General features: G+C 63.5%; 1 protein-coding gene across 1 annotated transcript; it reads left to right on the forward strand.

The window, feature by feature from the left end:
* Positions 1-4587: 4587 nt before the first annotated feature.
* POFUT2 (protein O-fucosyltransferase 2) lies at positions 4588-14952 on the forward strand. Its single transcript, XM_049627718.1, has 9 exons — positions 4588-4838; positions 6211-6461; positions 8630-8774; positions 9355-9465; positions 11106-11172; positions 11821-11946; positions 12617-12797; positions 13008-13131; positions 13832-14952. The coding sequence occupies exons 1-9, from the start codon at positions 4588-4590 to the stop codon at positions 13983-13985; spliced, it is 1410 nt and encodes a 469-aa protein (XP_049483675.1). The 3' UTR covers positions 13986-14952.
* The last annotated feature ends 1480 nt before the right edge of the window (positions 14953-16432 follow it).

Genomic DNA, 16432 nt, shown 5'->3' on the forward strand with positions numbered 1-16432 from the left:
TAGGGGAGCCCTGCCTCTGGGGGGGGCCCAGCCTCCGGAGTACCCTATCTCTGGGGGGTGCCTGCCTCTGGGGGGCCCTGCCTGTGGGGGGGACCAGCCTCCGGGGACCCTGTCTCTGGGGGGGCCCTGCCTCCGGGGGACTCTGCCTCTGGGGGGGGCCCAGCCTCCGGGGGACCCTGTCTCTGGGGGGGGCCCTGCCTCCGGGGGACCCTGCCTCTGGGGGGGCCTGCCTCCGGGGACCCCAGCTCGCAGAGGAGAGCTCCCACCAGGACAGCGGCTGTTTGCCAGGTTCACCCCCAGCAGAAAACCCACCCCTGACGGCACAGACAAGGAGCTGAACTATTTGGAGACAAAAACTAGGGACCCAGAGTATGTTTGAAGGATTTTCTGGGTCACCTGCCTTGGGGAGGCCCGAGTTTTGTTTTCCCGCGGTAGCCTAGACTCCTCACAGCGCCCTCGGTTTCAGGACCCTGCTGGCTGCATAGGCGCTGACTTTTACTCTCAGCCAAGCTTCCCCTCATTCCCCTGAGAAGGGAGAGGCCCTTACATCCCATGCACAGGCCAGCCAGGGGACCCCAGCCCCGGGAAAGCCTCCAGGCAGCACCCCCGTGGGCGGCCCCCACCCTGGGCCTTCCCCACCCCACGTGACCTGAGTCGTGAGGGTGACTGGTGGCTGCCCCCACGGGAGGCCGCGGGGCTGTGTCCCGGGCAGCAGGACCAGATCAGGTGCCCCGTGCACCCCCAGGGGAAAGGCTGTGGCCTTGCCTCAGGGCCAGGTGGCCCGCATCCCCTGGGACCCCCTGGACTGGCCCTTCCACAGGTCCTGGTGAGCCACCACCTGAGGCGGTGGACCCCGCTGTGGGCAGGTCACGAGGGGAAACTGGGCCCATGTGCTGACCACAGGAGTCAGCACGCCCTCACTTCTTGGTCACTTGGTGTCCCTTGAGGGCAGTCCTGGCAGGCGGCCCCCAGAAGCTCCTGTGAAAAAAATCCCTGTGGCTCATGGCCTAACCAGAAATCTCCTGCTTCTGACTCCCTGGTTGCCAGGAAATTGTCCAGAGCAAGGAGGTGGGGTTCTGTACTGGCTCAGAAGCTTCCAGCACGGGGATCCTGATAACTCACCTCTCGCAAGGACAAGCAGGGCTTGCGAGAGCTGTGTGCCCTGAGGCGTCTGTGGCTCCCCAGGAGAACCACTCCTCAGGGTGGCTCTTGGCCCCAGTCCACACCTGCACCCCCCTCTGCTGTCTCCCCAGCCCGTGTCTGCCTCCCACATCTTCACGTGAGGGGTTCACAGCTTTTCGCTACTTTACTGCAAATTTGCTGTGGCCACAGAGGGGCACTGGTGACCTCCGGCAGCCCCACTCCCTGCTCCCATTCCACCCCACCCCACCCCACCCCACCGACCCGAGTGGGGGCCAGGCGGCCCCTTCTCCCTATTCCTTGCCGGTTCTGGCAAGGCCTTGCCTGGACTCCCAGCTTGCAGGAGACTCTCTACGTCCCTCCTCAGAGACTCCTGGCCTCCGTGTCTCCACCACCTCAAGGCTGGGACCCGGGGTGTCCAGCACTGACCCTCCCGAGACCTGAGACGGGGGCTTTAACAGGTGAGACCCCAGGACGCACACACCACACCTGCTGACCCCAGCCAAGGGCTTCCTTCTGCTCCCTCTCAGGGCCAGCTTCTGGGGCTCATCCTTACGGGTAGCTGGAGGGGGCCTGGGCAGGAGTAGGACGCGGCCTGGCCTGGCCTGGCCTGGCCTTGTGTCTGCTGGTCACAGCACCTCCCAGCCCCTCCCTCAGGCCCAGGGAGCAGGGGCGGCTGTCCTCCGCCTCCCTTCCTGCTGGCAAAGGGCTCTCTTGCCCTCTGGCGGCAAAGTCCCCTCCAGTGTGCACTGTGGGGGGATGGCGTGAGCGCTCTGACTTCACACTGAGGCAGGAAACCTTAACTATGACTCCGGATGTGCAGGGCAAGAAGGAATTCAGTTACTTTTTTTTTTTTTTTTAACAAAGATTTCCTTTTTCTCTTAATGAAAGACTCACAAACCTCTCCAGGGTCATTCCCAGTAAGGAACAGAATCCAGGGGCTAATCAGCACAGGCAGGAGGGGAGAGGGAGGGAGAGGGAGGGTCAGGGAGGGAGAGAGAGGGAGAGGGAGGAGGGGAGGGGACGGGAGAGGAGGGAGGGAGGGGAAAGGGGGGCTGAGCTGCCAGGGGGCCAATTAAAACCAGGAGCCTGTGGTGGTTAATTTTACGTGTCAGCTAGACTGGGCTAAGGGCGGGCGCCCACAGAGCTGGTAAAAAATCCATTTCTGGGTGTGTCTGTGAGGAAGTTTCCGGGAGAGATTAGCATTTGAATTGGTAGACCCAGTAAAATTGTGCTCCCCGAGGTGGGTGGGCCTCACCCAGTGCCTCAAGGGCCTGAATGGAACCACAAGGAGGAGGAAGCACGGATTCTCTTTCCCTATTGAGCTGGGACATCCGTCTTCTCCTGCCTCAGACAGTGGAGCTCCCGGTTCTCAGGCCTTTGGACGGCAGGACTGACCAACACCACCAGCTTTCCCGGGCCTCCAGCCTGCAGACGCGAGGCCTCGGGCCTCCAGAACCCAGGGAGCCAATTCCCGTAATAAGTGTCCTCAGATATATCTCTATGTTCTATCGTTTCTGCCTCTGGACAACCCTGATCCTAATTGGAACACATCTGTTGTAATAAAGGGCATTTGAAACAACTAGGGACCCACGCATGCGGACAGTGTATTTAATGATATTACAGCATAATCAATAAATTTTTAGGTGGGATAATGATATTGTGGCTGTGTGAAAAACTGTCCTATTTCTTAGAGACACGTGTGGAAATATTTGAAATGAAACAACGTGATGTCAATCATTTGCTTTAAAACAGTATAGGAAAAACAAGAAGAAAGGGTTGGAGAAGTGTGGCGGGATGAGAAAGTGTTGAATCTGGAGGTGGGCATACAGGCCCTCACGTCCTCCTGTTTCCGTGAGTGCTTGAAAACTCATGATAAAAACTCCTTTAAGAAAACGTTTTGGGACACCTGAGTGGCTCAGTCGGTTAAGCATCCAAGTCTTGATTTCGGCTCGGCACGGGTCACGATCTCACGGTTCGGTGGGTGAGATGGAGCCTCGAGTTCGGCGCCGAGATGGCAGCACAGAGCCTGCTTGGGATTCTCTCTCCTCTCTGCCCCTCCCCTGCTCGCGGTCTCGCAAGATAAATAAACTTAAAGACAAAAAAAGTATGTTTTCAGATGTCTTTACTAAGCCCCTCCTGCGGCACAAATCAGTGCACTGGGGTGTGGTCTGCACGCGGAAGGGGCAGCCGGCAGACCCACCTGCTGCTAGACACCTCCAACTAAGAGTGTCCGGAACAATAAAGACGTGTAGTGACTCCACGCAAGGAGGAGCCTGCAGACGGGGCAGCGCCGGCAGGAGCTGCAGTCGCCATCTTCCTACCATTCCTTCCTCCCTCACTGCCCGCCCCGCCTCCCCGCCAGGTCCCTTCGCTGCTGGCAGGGGCTGAGGCTGGCCTGCCCCCTGAGCACGGAAGGGTGCACTTCATGCCAGGAACTACAGAGGCTCCAGTTCCCCCACCGGTCCCCCTCGTGCAGGAGCCACCAGGAGTTAAGCACCTGTCACAGCGCGGGGGCTCTGGGCACTTACTCCCGGGGCAGGGGTGGCGGTGCTGGCGAAGGAAGGGGCTGCAGTGAGGGGCGGCGAAGCAAGGCCCCTCGCCCAGGAATGAGGTTCCTGAGGGGACCCCTGCGCTCCACCACCGCAGAGTCTGCACCTGGGGTGCAGACCTGGGCTGAATAGGGGTCAGGGCACAGGAGCCACTTGTCTGGTGACCGCAAGTCCCGGCTCCCTCATATTCAGCTTCGACCCCATCCCCTCGAATGTGCTGTGCTCTTCAAACACAAAGGGGACACTCTGCAGCACTTGCACTGTGGTTTTCCACAGTGAGACACCCACCCTGACGGCCTCCACTCCACCCTCTCCCTTTAAGAGACACCTTGTCATCTCGAAAACCGCCCGAGCATCGCCCGCTTTGCGGGTCACCGCGCCTGGCGGGTCTGCGGCTCGGGTGTCGTACCTAGCCAGCCGTGCGGCCCTCGGGTCAGTCCTGCGGCTTGCTCGCCCGAAGCCCGAAGGCTGCCCCCCCACCCCCGGTCGCTGATCCGAGGCTGAGACCGCCTGCCAAACCCGGCCTGGGACTGCGCTCCACGCGGCGCGACCCCGCCCACAGGCCCTCTGGCCCCGCCCACAGGTCCGGCACCTCCCCGGCTTCCACCTCGCAGGGCCGCAGGCGAGGGCGTCCGCGCAGCCCCGCCCACAGACTCGACCGGCCCCCAGGTCCTCTGGCCCCGCCCACAAGCCCGGCCCCGTCCGGGCTTCCACCATTCGCGTGGCCCAAGACTACGCGCTCGCGGACGCGAGGCCCCGCCCACAGGTCCTCTGACCCCCGCCCATAGCCCCGCCCCCGCCCCGTTCTCCACTCCATGCGGCCCGCAGGCGAGGACGTCAGCGCTCCCGGACGCACCTCCCAGCACCTTCCGTCCGGGAGACTCCCATCCGCGGGATGACGCAAGACGCTCGTGGCGTTGCCAAGGCTTCAGGAGACGCGCTCCGGTGGGACGGGCGTGCGTGCGCTTCCGGGGCGGAGCGCGGCCGCCGGAAGTGTGTGGCCGGTGGGGCCATGGCGGCGCTCGGCGTTGTCTTACTCCTGCTGCTGGGAGCGGTGTCCTGGCCGCCGGCCTCGGCCTCGGGCGAGGAGTTCTGGCCCGGCCAGTCGGCGGCCGACATCCTGTCGGGGGCGGCGTCCCGCAGACGGTAAAAGCGTGGGACTCCCGTGGCGGGGCACCTGTGGTCGGGGGGCGGGGATCGGGACCGAGGACAGCGGGCCGGTGCGGGGGGGCGCGGGGCGGAGCCTCCAGCGCCCTCACCCCCTCACCCCGTTACCCTCTGACCCTCCCCGGGTTTTCAGCCTCCGTGCGCGAGTCAGGGTTGCCCCGGGCTGCTGGGCCTCCGGAGCCCCGGGAAGGGCTGGCTGTGGGTGAGCCTTAAGGGGCAGGCCCGGGCGCCCCTGTTAGATGATGCGGGTTCTTGCCCTGGGTTGGAGGAGACCCGAGTCAGATGTTCGTAAGAGCTCGGCCTCGTTTATCTGCACGGAATCTTCCAGGCTCCATCCAGTTGGTGGATGTTCCCTAGATAAAAGTCTCAGGGATTAAAAAGACAAGACAAAAAAAACAAGTGTCTGTGCCGTCCAGCAATTACTGAGGGTTTGGACGAAACAGACCGTGCACTGCATGCTGGATGCAGAGGTGGTAAAGGGGTTCCCTCCTCTGTTGGTGGTCTTGGGGAGATCTGGAGGCTCAAGCTGGGCGTTACAACAGTTTCATCGGTAGTAAGGGAAGTTGTGAAAAAACCAGTGCCGAGAAGGGAGAGGTGTTTCGGTAGTGCGGTGGTTCTCGAAGTGTGTCCAGGGAGCCCTGAGGTGTCAGAGCCATTTTGGTAGGAACATCAGGATGTTATTTATCCACCTTTTTAAGTCGTTCTCTCGTGAGTCTACAGTGGGGGTTTTCTTGAGGCCATCTGACCTGTGATAGCTCAACAGGTTGAATGCGGAAGCGGATATGAAAATCCAGTTATCGCTAGACCAAAAAGAGTTCCAAAAATCACATTGTCATTCTTCTTGTTTCTAAACAATTCTTTTTGTTTAGAAAAATGTACTTGTTTTTCATTTAAAAACATTAAGAACCACATCATGTAATAGCTTATTATCATGATTTTAAGTGAACGATACATGTGTTTTAAGTTCGTAACTTCTAACACCGGCACGATGAGTAGATGTAACCCACATGAACAACAGTCCTGTGGGGTCTTCAGTAATTGTGAAGAGTGTGAAGGGGTCGGTAGACCAAAACGTCTGGGTACCACTGGAGGACTGATCCTCAGGCTCTGGTTGGCAAGACTGCCGGTCTCCCTGTGAATTACTTGCCGGCCGTTAAAGGCTGCTGAGATGCGTGCTGTTCCTACTCACGGGCTCTAGAAGTAATTGGTTGTACAGAAAGGGGTTGGCGACAGTGAACTACCAGCCGCTCCGAGTGCCCAGATCCTGCCCCATAGGCATTGGGGGCGCCTCTGGGCTTTGTGTCCAGAAGCCTCAGCGGGGAAGAACCTCGCTCCTGCCCCTCCCTTCTAGGTATCTTCTGTATGACGTCAACCCCCCAGAGGGCTTCAATCTCCGCAGGGACGTCTACATCCGCGTTGCCTCCCTGCTGAAGACGCTGCTGAAGACCGAGGAGTGGGTGCTGGTGCTGCCCCCCTGGGGCCGCCTCTATCACTGGCAGAGCCCGGACATTCACCAGGTCCGGATTCCGTGGTCCGACTTTTTTGATCTTCCGAGTCTGAACAGAAACATCCCCGTGGTTGAGTACGAGCAGTTCATCGCAGGTGAGGCCGCCGAGGTGGTGGTGCAGGAGCACCAGCCAGCCCGCTGTGTGTGGCACGCCCGTTGTGACACTCGCTCTGCACGGGGGGCCTGCTTCTGTTTCCCGATTCTGCACTCCCGGTGACCTTGGTCTTCCTCTAATTTATCTCGGGAGATAGATCTCCGTGAGCTGTGTGTCCCCTTGTCTCTGAAAGCTGGGGCGGCTGGCGAGCCAGCGGAGGGCACTCAGAGCTGTGGCTTCTGGTCCGGAGGCCAGGCGTGGCCCCAGCAGGCCGTGCTCATGTGCAGGGAGGGCCCTGTGTCCCCGAGGGGAAGCGAGATGGGGAAGCAGGACGCCACACGGCAGGCAGGCAGGCAGGCACGTGTTGACCCTGGGGCCTCCCTGCAGTGCTCGTCATAACGTCTCGTTCCACTTAGTCCTGCTCGGTCTGTTTCATTTTTTTTAAGAGAGAGAAGTTGGAAATATTCTTAGAACGAGAGTATTTACAGCTTAGCATTGCTTTCTTTAGAAGACCTAAGCTTAAAAAGGCACTGCCACGTTTTTGCTGCCACCTTAGTCTGGCAGAGGGAGGCGCAGGCCGTCGTGAGCGGGTGCGATGGTCTGTGGAGCTCCTGCTGTGTCGGCCCTGGGGCGTACGGCTGCGGCTGGCACGTCTTCGTTTTTCCACTTCTCCCTGCGCGGCAGCCCTGGTCACTTTGGAACGTTCCTGTGTCGGGGTCAGTCCTGGGAGTGCTGCGGCCATGGAACAACATAGGCCGTGTTTTCTGATATCTTCACTCACGGGCAAGAAGCAAACTGAGGCTTGTAAAACGTCTTCTTGGAATGCATCTCTCTCAGAGCCAAGACGAGAGATGCAGCTGGGTGTTTAGTCTGACTCGACTTAGTCTGGGAATCAGCCTCAGCCTTCGTCTGACCCACAGGTCGTGGAGCCTCCCAGAGAAACTGCCCTTCACCTCCACGAAGGGCTGTGGCCTGAGGGTTCCTTGATGGGTGGACACCGGGACAGGGCCGGGCCTCAGCCGCGTGGGAGCGTGCTCAGCGGGGGGGGAGAGTGGGTGTGCAGGGCGGAAGGTCTGCTGCCCTCCCTGCGGCTCCGGAGGCCCCAAGCCTGGAGCCGAAGCAGCGGGGACAGGAAGTTGGAGAGCCCTGAGTGCCGCGGAGCAGGCGGACGGCTTGGCCTCCACCCCGCCCGGCTGGCCTCGACCGGTCCACCCTTTCTCACTGCAGAGGGGGGCAGGGATTGAGGATGTGCACCAGGGCACCGGGCGTCTTAGCCTCTCGGTGTCACCTCCCTTCCTGTCACTGCGGGAGGAGCCCCAGGAGGCCTGGGGCCAGGCCCCGCCAGCAGTGCGGCCCCCGAGCGAGGGAAATGTGGAAGAGACGCCAGAATTCCTCTTGATGCGGCTCTCTCGTGACTGGGCTCCATCGGTCCACCCCGGGCGCATCTGATGAAGCGCTGTGGGTGTGGCAGGCGTGTCCTGGGTCCGGGTGGGCGCGGTGGGCCGTGGGGAGGTCGGACACAGACTCCTCCCCTCCTGGAGCGCCTGTGGGGCGCGTGGAGGCAGATGGAGAAGTAATTAAGGCACGTGGTGTCCAAGGCGGTGAAGTGTCATGCGGACAAAAAGAGAGTGGGGTGGGGTGGGGTGGGGTGTGGGGCGGGAGGCTGTCCCCGGGAGGTGCGATTTGAATGGCGTCACAGGGGTCAAGGGTGAGCCCTGAAGGGGAGCGGTCCAGGCGAGGATGGTCCACGCAGGGACAGCCCATACAGAGGCCGTGGGAAGGGGGCACACCGATGTGCTTGAGGGACAGCAGGGTGGACAGAGTGTGTGGGGCCAGTGGCCGTCGTGAGGACTGGGTTGGGGGGTGCGGCAGAGGAGGGCCGAGCGCTGAGGGCAGGTCCCGCTGCTGTAAGAGGGGCCCCTGGGAGCGGCCAGGGCCTGGACGCGCTCCACTGCCCTGAGGCAGCCCCTTTCACCCACTCTAGGGACCTCGTGCCCTGTGGTCCCTTGTTGTGTGCTGTCTCTGCTTCTGTAAGCTTTCTGCAGCCCTGCAGGGAGAAGGTGGGATTAAGTCAAGTAGTAATTCCCCGTCTGTACCAGCGGCCGTCCGACACGTGCCCACACGTGTGCTTCCGGTTCCTGTTCACTGTCCGTCCTTGGCCTCTTCCAGAGTCCGGCGGGCCCTTCATTGACCAGGTGTTCGTCCTGCAAAGCTACGCGGAGGGGTGGAAGGAGGGGACTTGGGAGGAGAAGATTGACGAGCGGCCCTGCATTGACCCGCTGCTCTACGCACAAGACAAGCACGAGTACTACAGGTGCGGCCGCCGGGCCCCCGGCGGGAGGGTCCCCTTCCCCGCCTGGCCTGTGCAGCGGCCCCCATCCCCGGTTACAGGGGTGGGGCCCCGGGCCACCTTGACACAGCTAAGCTGCGTTCAGCGCATTTGATTGCGCCCGGGAGATGGCAGTCTGGTCACCCAGACGGAGGCAGCCATCAGAAGACTTCCCCAAGGAGGGCCTGTCTCCTCGGCAGCACCTGTGGGTGAAGCACCGGAATATCCGGGTTCTAGAAACTCGTTGCTGTGGGAGCCCCTCGGAGGGGCACGGCTGTCGTAGGGTTGTTACCGCGGGCCTCTGGCACCGTGAAGCTGCCCCCCACCGCCCCCTTCCCCTGGCAGCCGTCCAGATGGAGCCCCACCGGTCTGCTCAAGTCCGCTGAGATTTATGGTTCTTTATAAGTTTTCACCGGAACGTCACTGCCTGTGATCACGAGCGGGAGGTTTTCACTGCGAGATCGCCGGGTCTGCCCAGATTGAGCCGTACACACGTGCATCTGGGCTTTACTGGTTTCCTGTGTGAAAACCAACGAACGGAGGCACCGGGGATCTTGTTTTCCAGAGGATGGTTTTGGGGTTACGAAGAGACAAGAGCTTTAAACGTCTCCTGTTTGTCCGTTCAAGGCTCGGCTTCAATCATGGCGCCTGTGCTTTTGAGAAACACGTCAGCGAGGTACGTGCCTGCAGGGTCCGCGCGTGGCCGGCCAGTGAATGGGTGAGCGCGTGCGTGGGTGTGCCTGCGTGTGCACTGTGCGTGCTGCGTGTGCACAGTGTGCACACATATGTGCTGTGTGTGCACAGTGCGTGCATGTGTGTGGGTGCGTGTGTACACGTGTGGTGTGTGTGTGCCTGCATACGTGTGTCGCGTGTGCACTGTGCATGTGCACGTGGATGTGTGCTGCGTGTGCGCTGTGCGTGCATGTGTGTGTGCATGTGCACGTGGATGCGTGCTGCACATGCACATATCGTATGCGTGTATGCACGTGTGTGCCTGCACACTGTCCTGCTGGCATCGGAGGCCCTCCTGGCCTGTGCAGGGTCACTGGCGAGGCGGAGCTCGTCCCCACCCTGCACCTGGTCGTCCTTCCACAGCGAGGTGGGGCTGGGGCAGAGGCGGTCGCGCGTCCCCGGGGAGGGCCCGGGTATACGTTGGCTGTACCCGTGTTCTGGGGGTCTGTGCTGCCAGTACAGCCTCGCACGGGCTTCTCGGCCACTTCACGGTGGGAGCTGATGGGAGGGTCTCCAGTCCCGACGCAGGCGGTGGAGGGGTCTGGCTCTCCTGTCTGAGGCAGGGGTGGAGCTGGGCATCAGCGAGGCGAGGGCGGCATGGCCTGGGGGCTGCAGGCCCGACTGGAAGAGAGCGCTGACCTTACTCGCTTCCCTACCTCACCTGTCCCGGTGACCGCCCGGTGTGGCTGAAGCAGGGTGAGAACAGGGACGGGAGGGGAGTGGCAGGCTCGGGAGGTTTTGAGATGGCCCGCTGCAGCCTGGTCCTGGAGGGCTCCCGTCCCGCCTGCGGTCAGGTCTCCCGCGCAGCCTTCTCGGAGCCGGACCTCACGGTGGTCAGAGGAGGAGCCGTGGCCTCCCCGGTGCCCCGTACCACTCAGGACGCACGGTTGGGGACCAGGAGAGAGGAGGAGGCTGGTCGCCTTTCCCCAGACTTGTGCCCTGCGTTGTCCAGGCTGGAGTGGACGCGGCCCTTTCTGGAGTGTCCCTTCTGTGTGCTCTGACACTGGGGATTCTTTGATCGCCTCGGGAAGGGGCCGCTCTGTCCCTCGTTGTCCCTCGTGGTGCAAGGAAGGAGTTGAGTGTTCTGTGAAAAAGGTGCTGGTTCGGGGCTTGAAAAGCAGACGTGCTGAGGGGCACCGAGCCCTGTGTCGTTAAAATGATTTTTTTTTCAAACAGGAGTGTGGTCTGACTGACCACACGATTGTGGTGTCTGTCATCACGCGGTTTTGTCGTCCACATGTGGCCAGTTACATAACAGATCTTCCAAAATTACAAAATCGAGCCATTTCTGTGTGAGCTGTCTCTGGGGCTCTGTTTTACCAGAACCACTGACTAGTCCTACTTGCTCGCTTTGTCTGTGGTGTTTCTTTCGTCAGTGGTGACAGCGGGGTTGCTGACCCCCAGTGCGGTGGCTGGGACCCGAGAGACCCCTCACGGTGCTCACGGTCTCCCGCAGGAGCGTGTGTGGAGGTCTCCGGCCCAGGCGTGTCCCGGTGGGCTCCCGGCTTCCTTCCCAGACAATCCCTGGAGCAGGCGAATAGAATTGTCCTAAAATTAGACGCTTTTTCTCTTGTTTGGAAACAGGTCAGTGATGCTGGACAGAGCCGAGAACCTTCTGCACGACCACTACGGCGGGAAGGAGTACTGGGACGTGAGTGCCGCCCGCACCTGCCGTGCCGTTGACTGGCCTGTGTGCGTGCTGGGCGCGTGCGCCTCCCTGTCGCCTTGACGCGGCAGGAGCCTGAGGAAGTGGGTTCCACGCCTGCCCTGCTCCGGAGGTCTGCCCTGTGTAGACGTAGGCATAGAGCTCCCGCGGGGAGCCAGGTAGAGGTTAGGCGCCTGTCCGGAGGACCCCGGAGAGACCCCTGCTCCCTGACCCGGGTGCCCCCTGAGCACGTCATCTCCAAAGCAGAGAGGTGCCTCGTCACGGCCGCCCTCGTGGCTCTCCGCCTCTCGTCGGCACTGTGGTCCCCTGTTAGCTGCGAGGCTGCCGACTCCCTCCGGCCAGCCACGTTCTCTTGACCCGAGCCCCGCCCCCCAGGCAGGGCGCCTGTCCGAGCATCTCCCCTGTGCCCGTGGTGGTGGTCCCGGTCGCTCGCGGTCCGGCCTTTTGCCGGTTGGTGACCCGTCACCGCCAGACCCTCTTAGGAGCCCGTCCCCAGTTGACCTCCAAGAGTGTCGGCTCGGCGTCCCCCTCGGACTCTCGGGCCGGCCTCGGGGTGCGGGTGGGGCTCGGGGCGCCCGCCGGGGGGCCGACGGGGTGGGGCACTCGGCGGGGCGCTGCTCTCTGCACCCGCAGACCCGGCGGAGCATGGTGTTCGCCAAGCACCTGCGGGCCGTGGGGGACGAGTTCCGGAGCAAGTACCTGAACTCCACGGACGAAGCCGACAGGATCCCCTTCGAGGAGGACTGGACCAAGATGAAGGTAGCGTCCCCAAGCTCTCTCGCTCGGGGATGTGCGCCAGGAGGGTCCCCTTGTCCCAGCGCCGGCCCAGGGCTCGGTGCCGTTTCCGCCGGAGTTCCTGGAGTTCCGGGAGTGAAACCGGGCGGCGAACACGGACGGGGACGGTCAGCGTTTCCCTCGTGACGTGAGGACAACAGAGAAAGAAAAGACGAGATTTTTCTGAGAGCGGCCAGACCAGACTCACCAAAAGGGTCACCCTTGTTCTAGAAAGTTTTTTCTGAGGGTGTGGTTTTCACGTAACTCGTTTTCAACAAAGGACACGTGGCTGTTTCAAGCGGGCGTCGTTGCTGAGCATTTCCCGGGAGCACGTTCGAGTGGCGCTGTCCACGGGGCCGGCCGCGCGTGGAGCGGCATCGTTCCGGCCGCGATCCCTCGGTCGTTACGTGGTGTTTACTGGGAAAGCACCGTAGCGAATAGACCCTTTTCCCTAGTTTTGTACTTTTTTCCAGGGTTTCCTTTACCTTTTTTGTTTCGCTCAGTTAAAGGGTCTGTGGTAGTCACTTCGCGGTCTCGGAGAGACATCTGGCCCGACGCCCGCGGAGCGTGGTGCTGCCACACGGACAACGTGTCCCCTCCGTGTCCCGCGTGCCAGCCGCACGCAGGTCCCTCAGCGGTCCCCGTCCTTTGCCAGGTCAAGCTGGGGTCCTCGCTGGGGGGTCCGTACCTCGCGGTTCACCTGAGGAGGAAAGATTTCATCTGGGGCCACAGAGAGGACGTGCCCAGTCTGGACGGGGCCGTGAAGAAGATCCGCGGCCTCATGAAGACCCACCAGCTGAACAAGGTGTTCGTGGCCACGGACGCCGTCAGGAAGGGTACGTGGCTCCGGCTCCGGCCGCGTCCGCTGCCCCCGGTTGGGCCGCGGCAGACCCGGGCCCGCGCGCGAGCCTCGGCCCGAGCCGGGAGGGCAGCGGCGGCTCCCGCGGCCGGTCTTCCTGCCCATATCTGCCGGCCCGTGCGGAGCCGGCGCAGACACGCGTCCGGGAGCCGCGACCCCAGTGCGTCCTCCCTCTTTCGCTCCGCAGAGCACGAGGAGCTGAGGCGGCTGTTGCCCGAGATGGTGAGGTTCGAGCCCACGTGGGAGGAGCTGGAGCTGTACCGCGACGGTGGCGTGGCCATCATCGACCAGTGGATCTGCTCGCACGCCAGGTGCCTCTGCCGGCCGCGCCCGCCGCGCCCCGCGCCCCTCAGCCTCTGGCGGGCGGCCCCCCGTTCCCCGGCCCCGCGCGGAGGGTCGTGCTCCCCGTCCGGTCCTCGCCCGCTGGCTTCCTTCCCGGTCCCGTCGCGGCGCTCTGTCCCGGACCCTCCTGTGCGTCCCTTCACCTCGCGGTCCTGCTCCCCTGGACTCGGTGACCCCCTGGATCACACGTGTCACCGAGGAGCACACACAGGGAGGGCGGGCTCTGTGTCACTGTCCCGAGAGGCAGGCCTGCCCCCGGGGAAGAGCAGGGCTGGGACGCACACGCTCCGCGGGGGGTGGGAAACCGAGAGGAGGTTAGTTTCTGTCTGCAGGACCCTCGGAGCCACCTGGCGTATGCCCCAGTCGGTCCCAACTGTGCCTGCCGGGCTGTGGGCTGGGGCTTCCTCCTCCGTGCTGAGCAGATGGCGTGGGGACGCCTCTCTGCCCTCAGAGGTCCAAGCCCAGCTCTGAGCCCCCACCCCAAGCAGCCAGAATCCTGCAGGGGACTCGAGTCGGCGCCTGTGCGGGACCTGGGGCCTCTCCGCAGCACCCCCCCCCCCCCCCCCGCCCCGCCAGGCCTGTGGCCCCTGGGCAACGGTGACTCACGAGGCCGGGCAGGGCTGGGGGGATGAGCTCGCTCATGCGGCTCTCGTGACCTCTGGTTCGCAGGTTCTTCATCGGGACCTCGGTCTCCACGTTTTCTTTCCGGATCCACGAGGAGAGAGAGATCCTAGGGCTCGACCCCCGGACGACGTACAACCGGTTCTGTGGGGACCTGGAGGAGGCGTGCGAGCAGCCCACGCACTGGAAGGTCGCCTACTGAGCCGGCACCCCGTGGACCCCACCTCCTGGACTCGCCTTACACGCGAACTCTCGGGCTCTCTCTGACCACGCGAGTTCCCTCGGGTGGCTCCTGCCCCTGTCCGACCGGCCAGGCTACCAGATAAGCCCTCTTCAGGGTCACGGACGCAGCCCACAGCCACGTGAGCCACGGCGTGTGTCTGCGCTCGGTGTTTCTTCTCGCCGTCGGCCGCTTGTGGCTGGGGGTTTGGTCGGGCGAGAAACCGGGTCTCCGCCTGCCAGCAAGGCCCTCGTGACGGGAGAAGGTGCCGGGCCTCGTTTCCTGGGTCTGGAGGGACGTCTGGCAGCGAGTGGTACAGATGTGGCGTGCGGGCAGCTCCCGTCCCGGGGGCCGGGGTGGCCGTGCCTTTGGACCTGGCGTGGCGTCGGCCTGCTGGTCCTGTTTTTTCCGCCCTCTCGCCCACCTGAAGCCACCCACGGGTTGGCGGGAAGTGAACCGCGGCCTTGCGGACCAGGTCTGAGGCCTGTTGTCCCCCGATCAGAGTGCTGGAAGGTTCCTTGGAAGTCTCCAGCGGTTTGTCGGGTTCTCGCAGAGAGGAGCCCTGGCCGCCTGTGAGCGTGTGAGGGCGGACGCCCCGGGCACAGCCTCGTGGTGGGCGCGGTGGGCCCAGGGACGAGGGGCACCATCGCTGTGGCCTCAGAAGGGCCTTGAGGTCATGCCGCACAGAAACCCTTTCTAGGCCGTCAGCGTGGCCACCACCGCATCCCCTCTGGCCGGGAGCCCCGGGTGACCCACCCAGGCCGTGGTCCAAAGCCCCGGGGCTTCTGGGGCTTCTTCCCGAGCTCCGAAAACCCACCTGAACACTCGGCAGGGTCCTGCGGTGTCACGGCGGCGTGGGGTCAGGCGATGAAGTATTTATTCTTTTCCCATTTGTACGTTCAAATGCCATTCATAAAATATGTTTTCTAGAAAAGTGGGATTCTGTAAACGGTGCCTTGTTCATAGTGCTGAATTTTTTCTCGGCTGAGAGCTGCACAGAACAATCGTGACCATGACTGCCGCTTCTCCGTCTTAAGGGAAGTGCTTCATCGTGTAGTCTCACTCGGGGACCGCGTGGCCGGGACGGGGAGAGCGTCCTCTCCTATCCGTCCGCTGGACCGGCTGCTGCCTGAGAGCCGCCCGTCAGGCACGGAGGAGGCCGTCCTGGGTCTGTGCTCTCAGGAAGCCCCAGCCCAGGCCACCCCACTTAGGTTCGCGGGGAGGTGAGGGGTCGGCAGGGAGGGAGCACTGGGGGCCGGGCAGCCTGTGCCCCGTGTGCTGGAAAGGCGCCGTGGCAGGTGGGCCCAGGGCGGGGGAGGAGAAGCCGTGGGGAGTCGGGGGGAGTCTCGGGGGGCCCAGAGGTGGGGGAGGGGGGAGGGGCGGCGGGAGCCCCTGGGGGGTCTGAGCAAAGGGGTGAACAGGCTAGAGACAGGGGCCCAGGTGAAGCTGTCAGGGTTCGACTTCAGGGCGTCCCCCCCGCCCCCCCCCCCGCTGGAAGGACCCTGGAGCACTTTCCGGGATGGGGGTCGGGAGTCTCCAGTTGAGGGGTGAGCGGATGACTCAAACCACGGGGCGGGGCCGGGTGGGGGAGCCGGGGGGAGCGTGGGTGGAGGGAGGAGGAAACCTCGGTGGCCCACTCGGGTGGCCTTCGCTCGGTGGGGGGAACGGTGCGGGGCCCACGGAGGCCGCCCGTCGGCAGAGCCACCCCGTCACACCTGGAGCTGCCCAGCCCACCCGCCCCCCGCTCGAGCGCCCGACCGGAGGAGGAGCACGGAGCCACACGCCCGGTGGCCGCCTGGGTGGTGAGCCGTGCGGCAGGCGTGTCTGGGTGCCACTTGGAGGGACGGCCGTGCTGGCGTGGAGACGCGGCGCTTCGGGAAGTCCAGGCGGTGCCCCGAACGGGCAGCTCGGGGCCGGGGCGAGGACGGCCACTCGCGACTTTCTGACGTGTGCCTCTGTGGCCGTCCCCGCACGGGGGAGCGTGTGGGCAGAGGCGGTCTCGAGACCCTCGGCCTCCCTGCTCCCAAAGGCCGGATGGGCCCCCAGAGCCCCGCGCTTCGGCAGCTAACCTCTCCTTGGGGCTGAAGGTGAAGGAAAACCGGCCTTGCGTTAAATGAGGACCAAGCGTTCGCGTCCCGCGAGCCGGGTGGACGTGGTTAGGGTCCCGGCGGTTTGTGAGCCGTTGGGGGTGCGGGAGGAGGAGCCACCGGCACCGGGAGGGCTCCCAGGTGGGAGGACCCCGGCCGCCGGCACTCGCCACGCGGCATGGGAAGCGCCCGCTCGCTCGCGGTCCCGGCCGCCCGGCCGCCCCCGACCGTCCCCCACGGGCTGTGCCCCGACACTGGGGGCTCTGCCTCGCGGTCCGGGCTCCGGGCACCAGCTGCTGTGACCACGGTGCCCTCGGGGTGTGCTGGGCGGGACGGGGCTTC

Source organism: Panthera uncia, chromosome C2 (genome assembly GCF_023721935.1).
Source record: "Panthera uncia isolate 11264 chromosome C2, Puncia_PCG_1.0, whole genome shotgun sequence".
Taxonomy (NCBI): Eukaryota; Metazoa; Chordata; class Mammalia; order Carnivora; family Felidae; genus Panthera; species Panthera uncia.

Excerpts from the sequence above, each read along its gene's own strand:
- POFUT2 (XM_049627718.1), top strand. The coding sequence starts at position 4,588 with ATGACGCAAGACGCTCGTGGCGTTGCCAAGGCTTCAGGAGACGCGCTC. Across the intron at positions 9,466-11,105 it reads TTGAGAAACACGTCAGCGAG|GTCAGTGATGCTGGACAGAG; the intron begins GTACGTGCCTGC and ends GTTTGGAAACAG. Across the intron at positions 11,947-12,616 it reads AGGACTGGACCAAGATGAAG|GTCAAGCTGGGGTCCTCGCT; the intron begins GTAGCGTCCCCA and ends GTCCTTTGCCAG.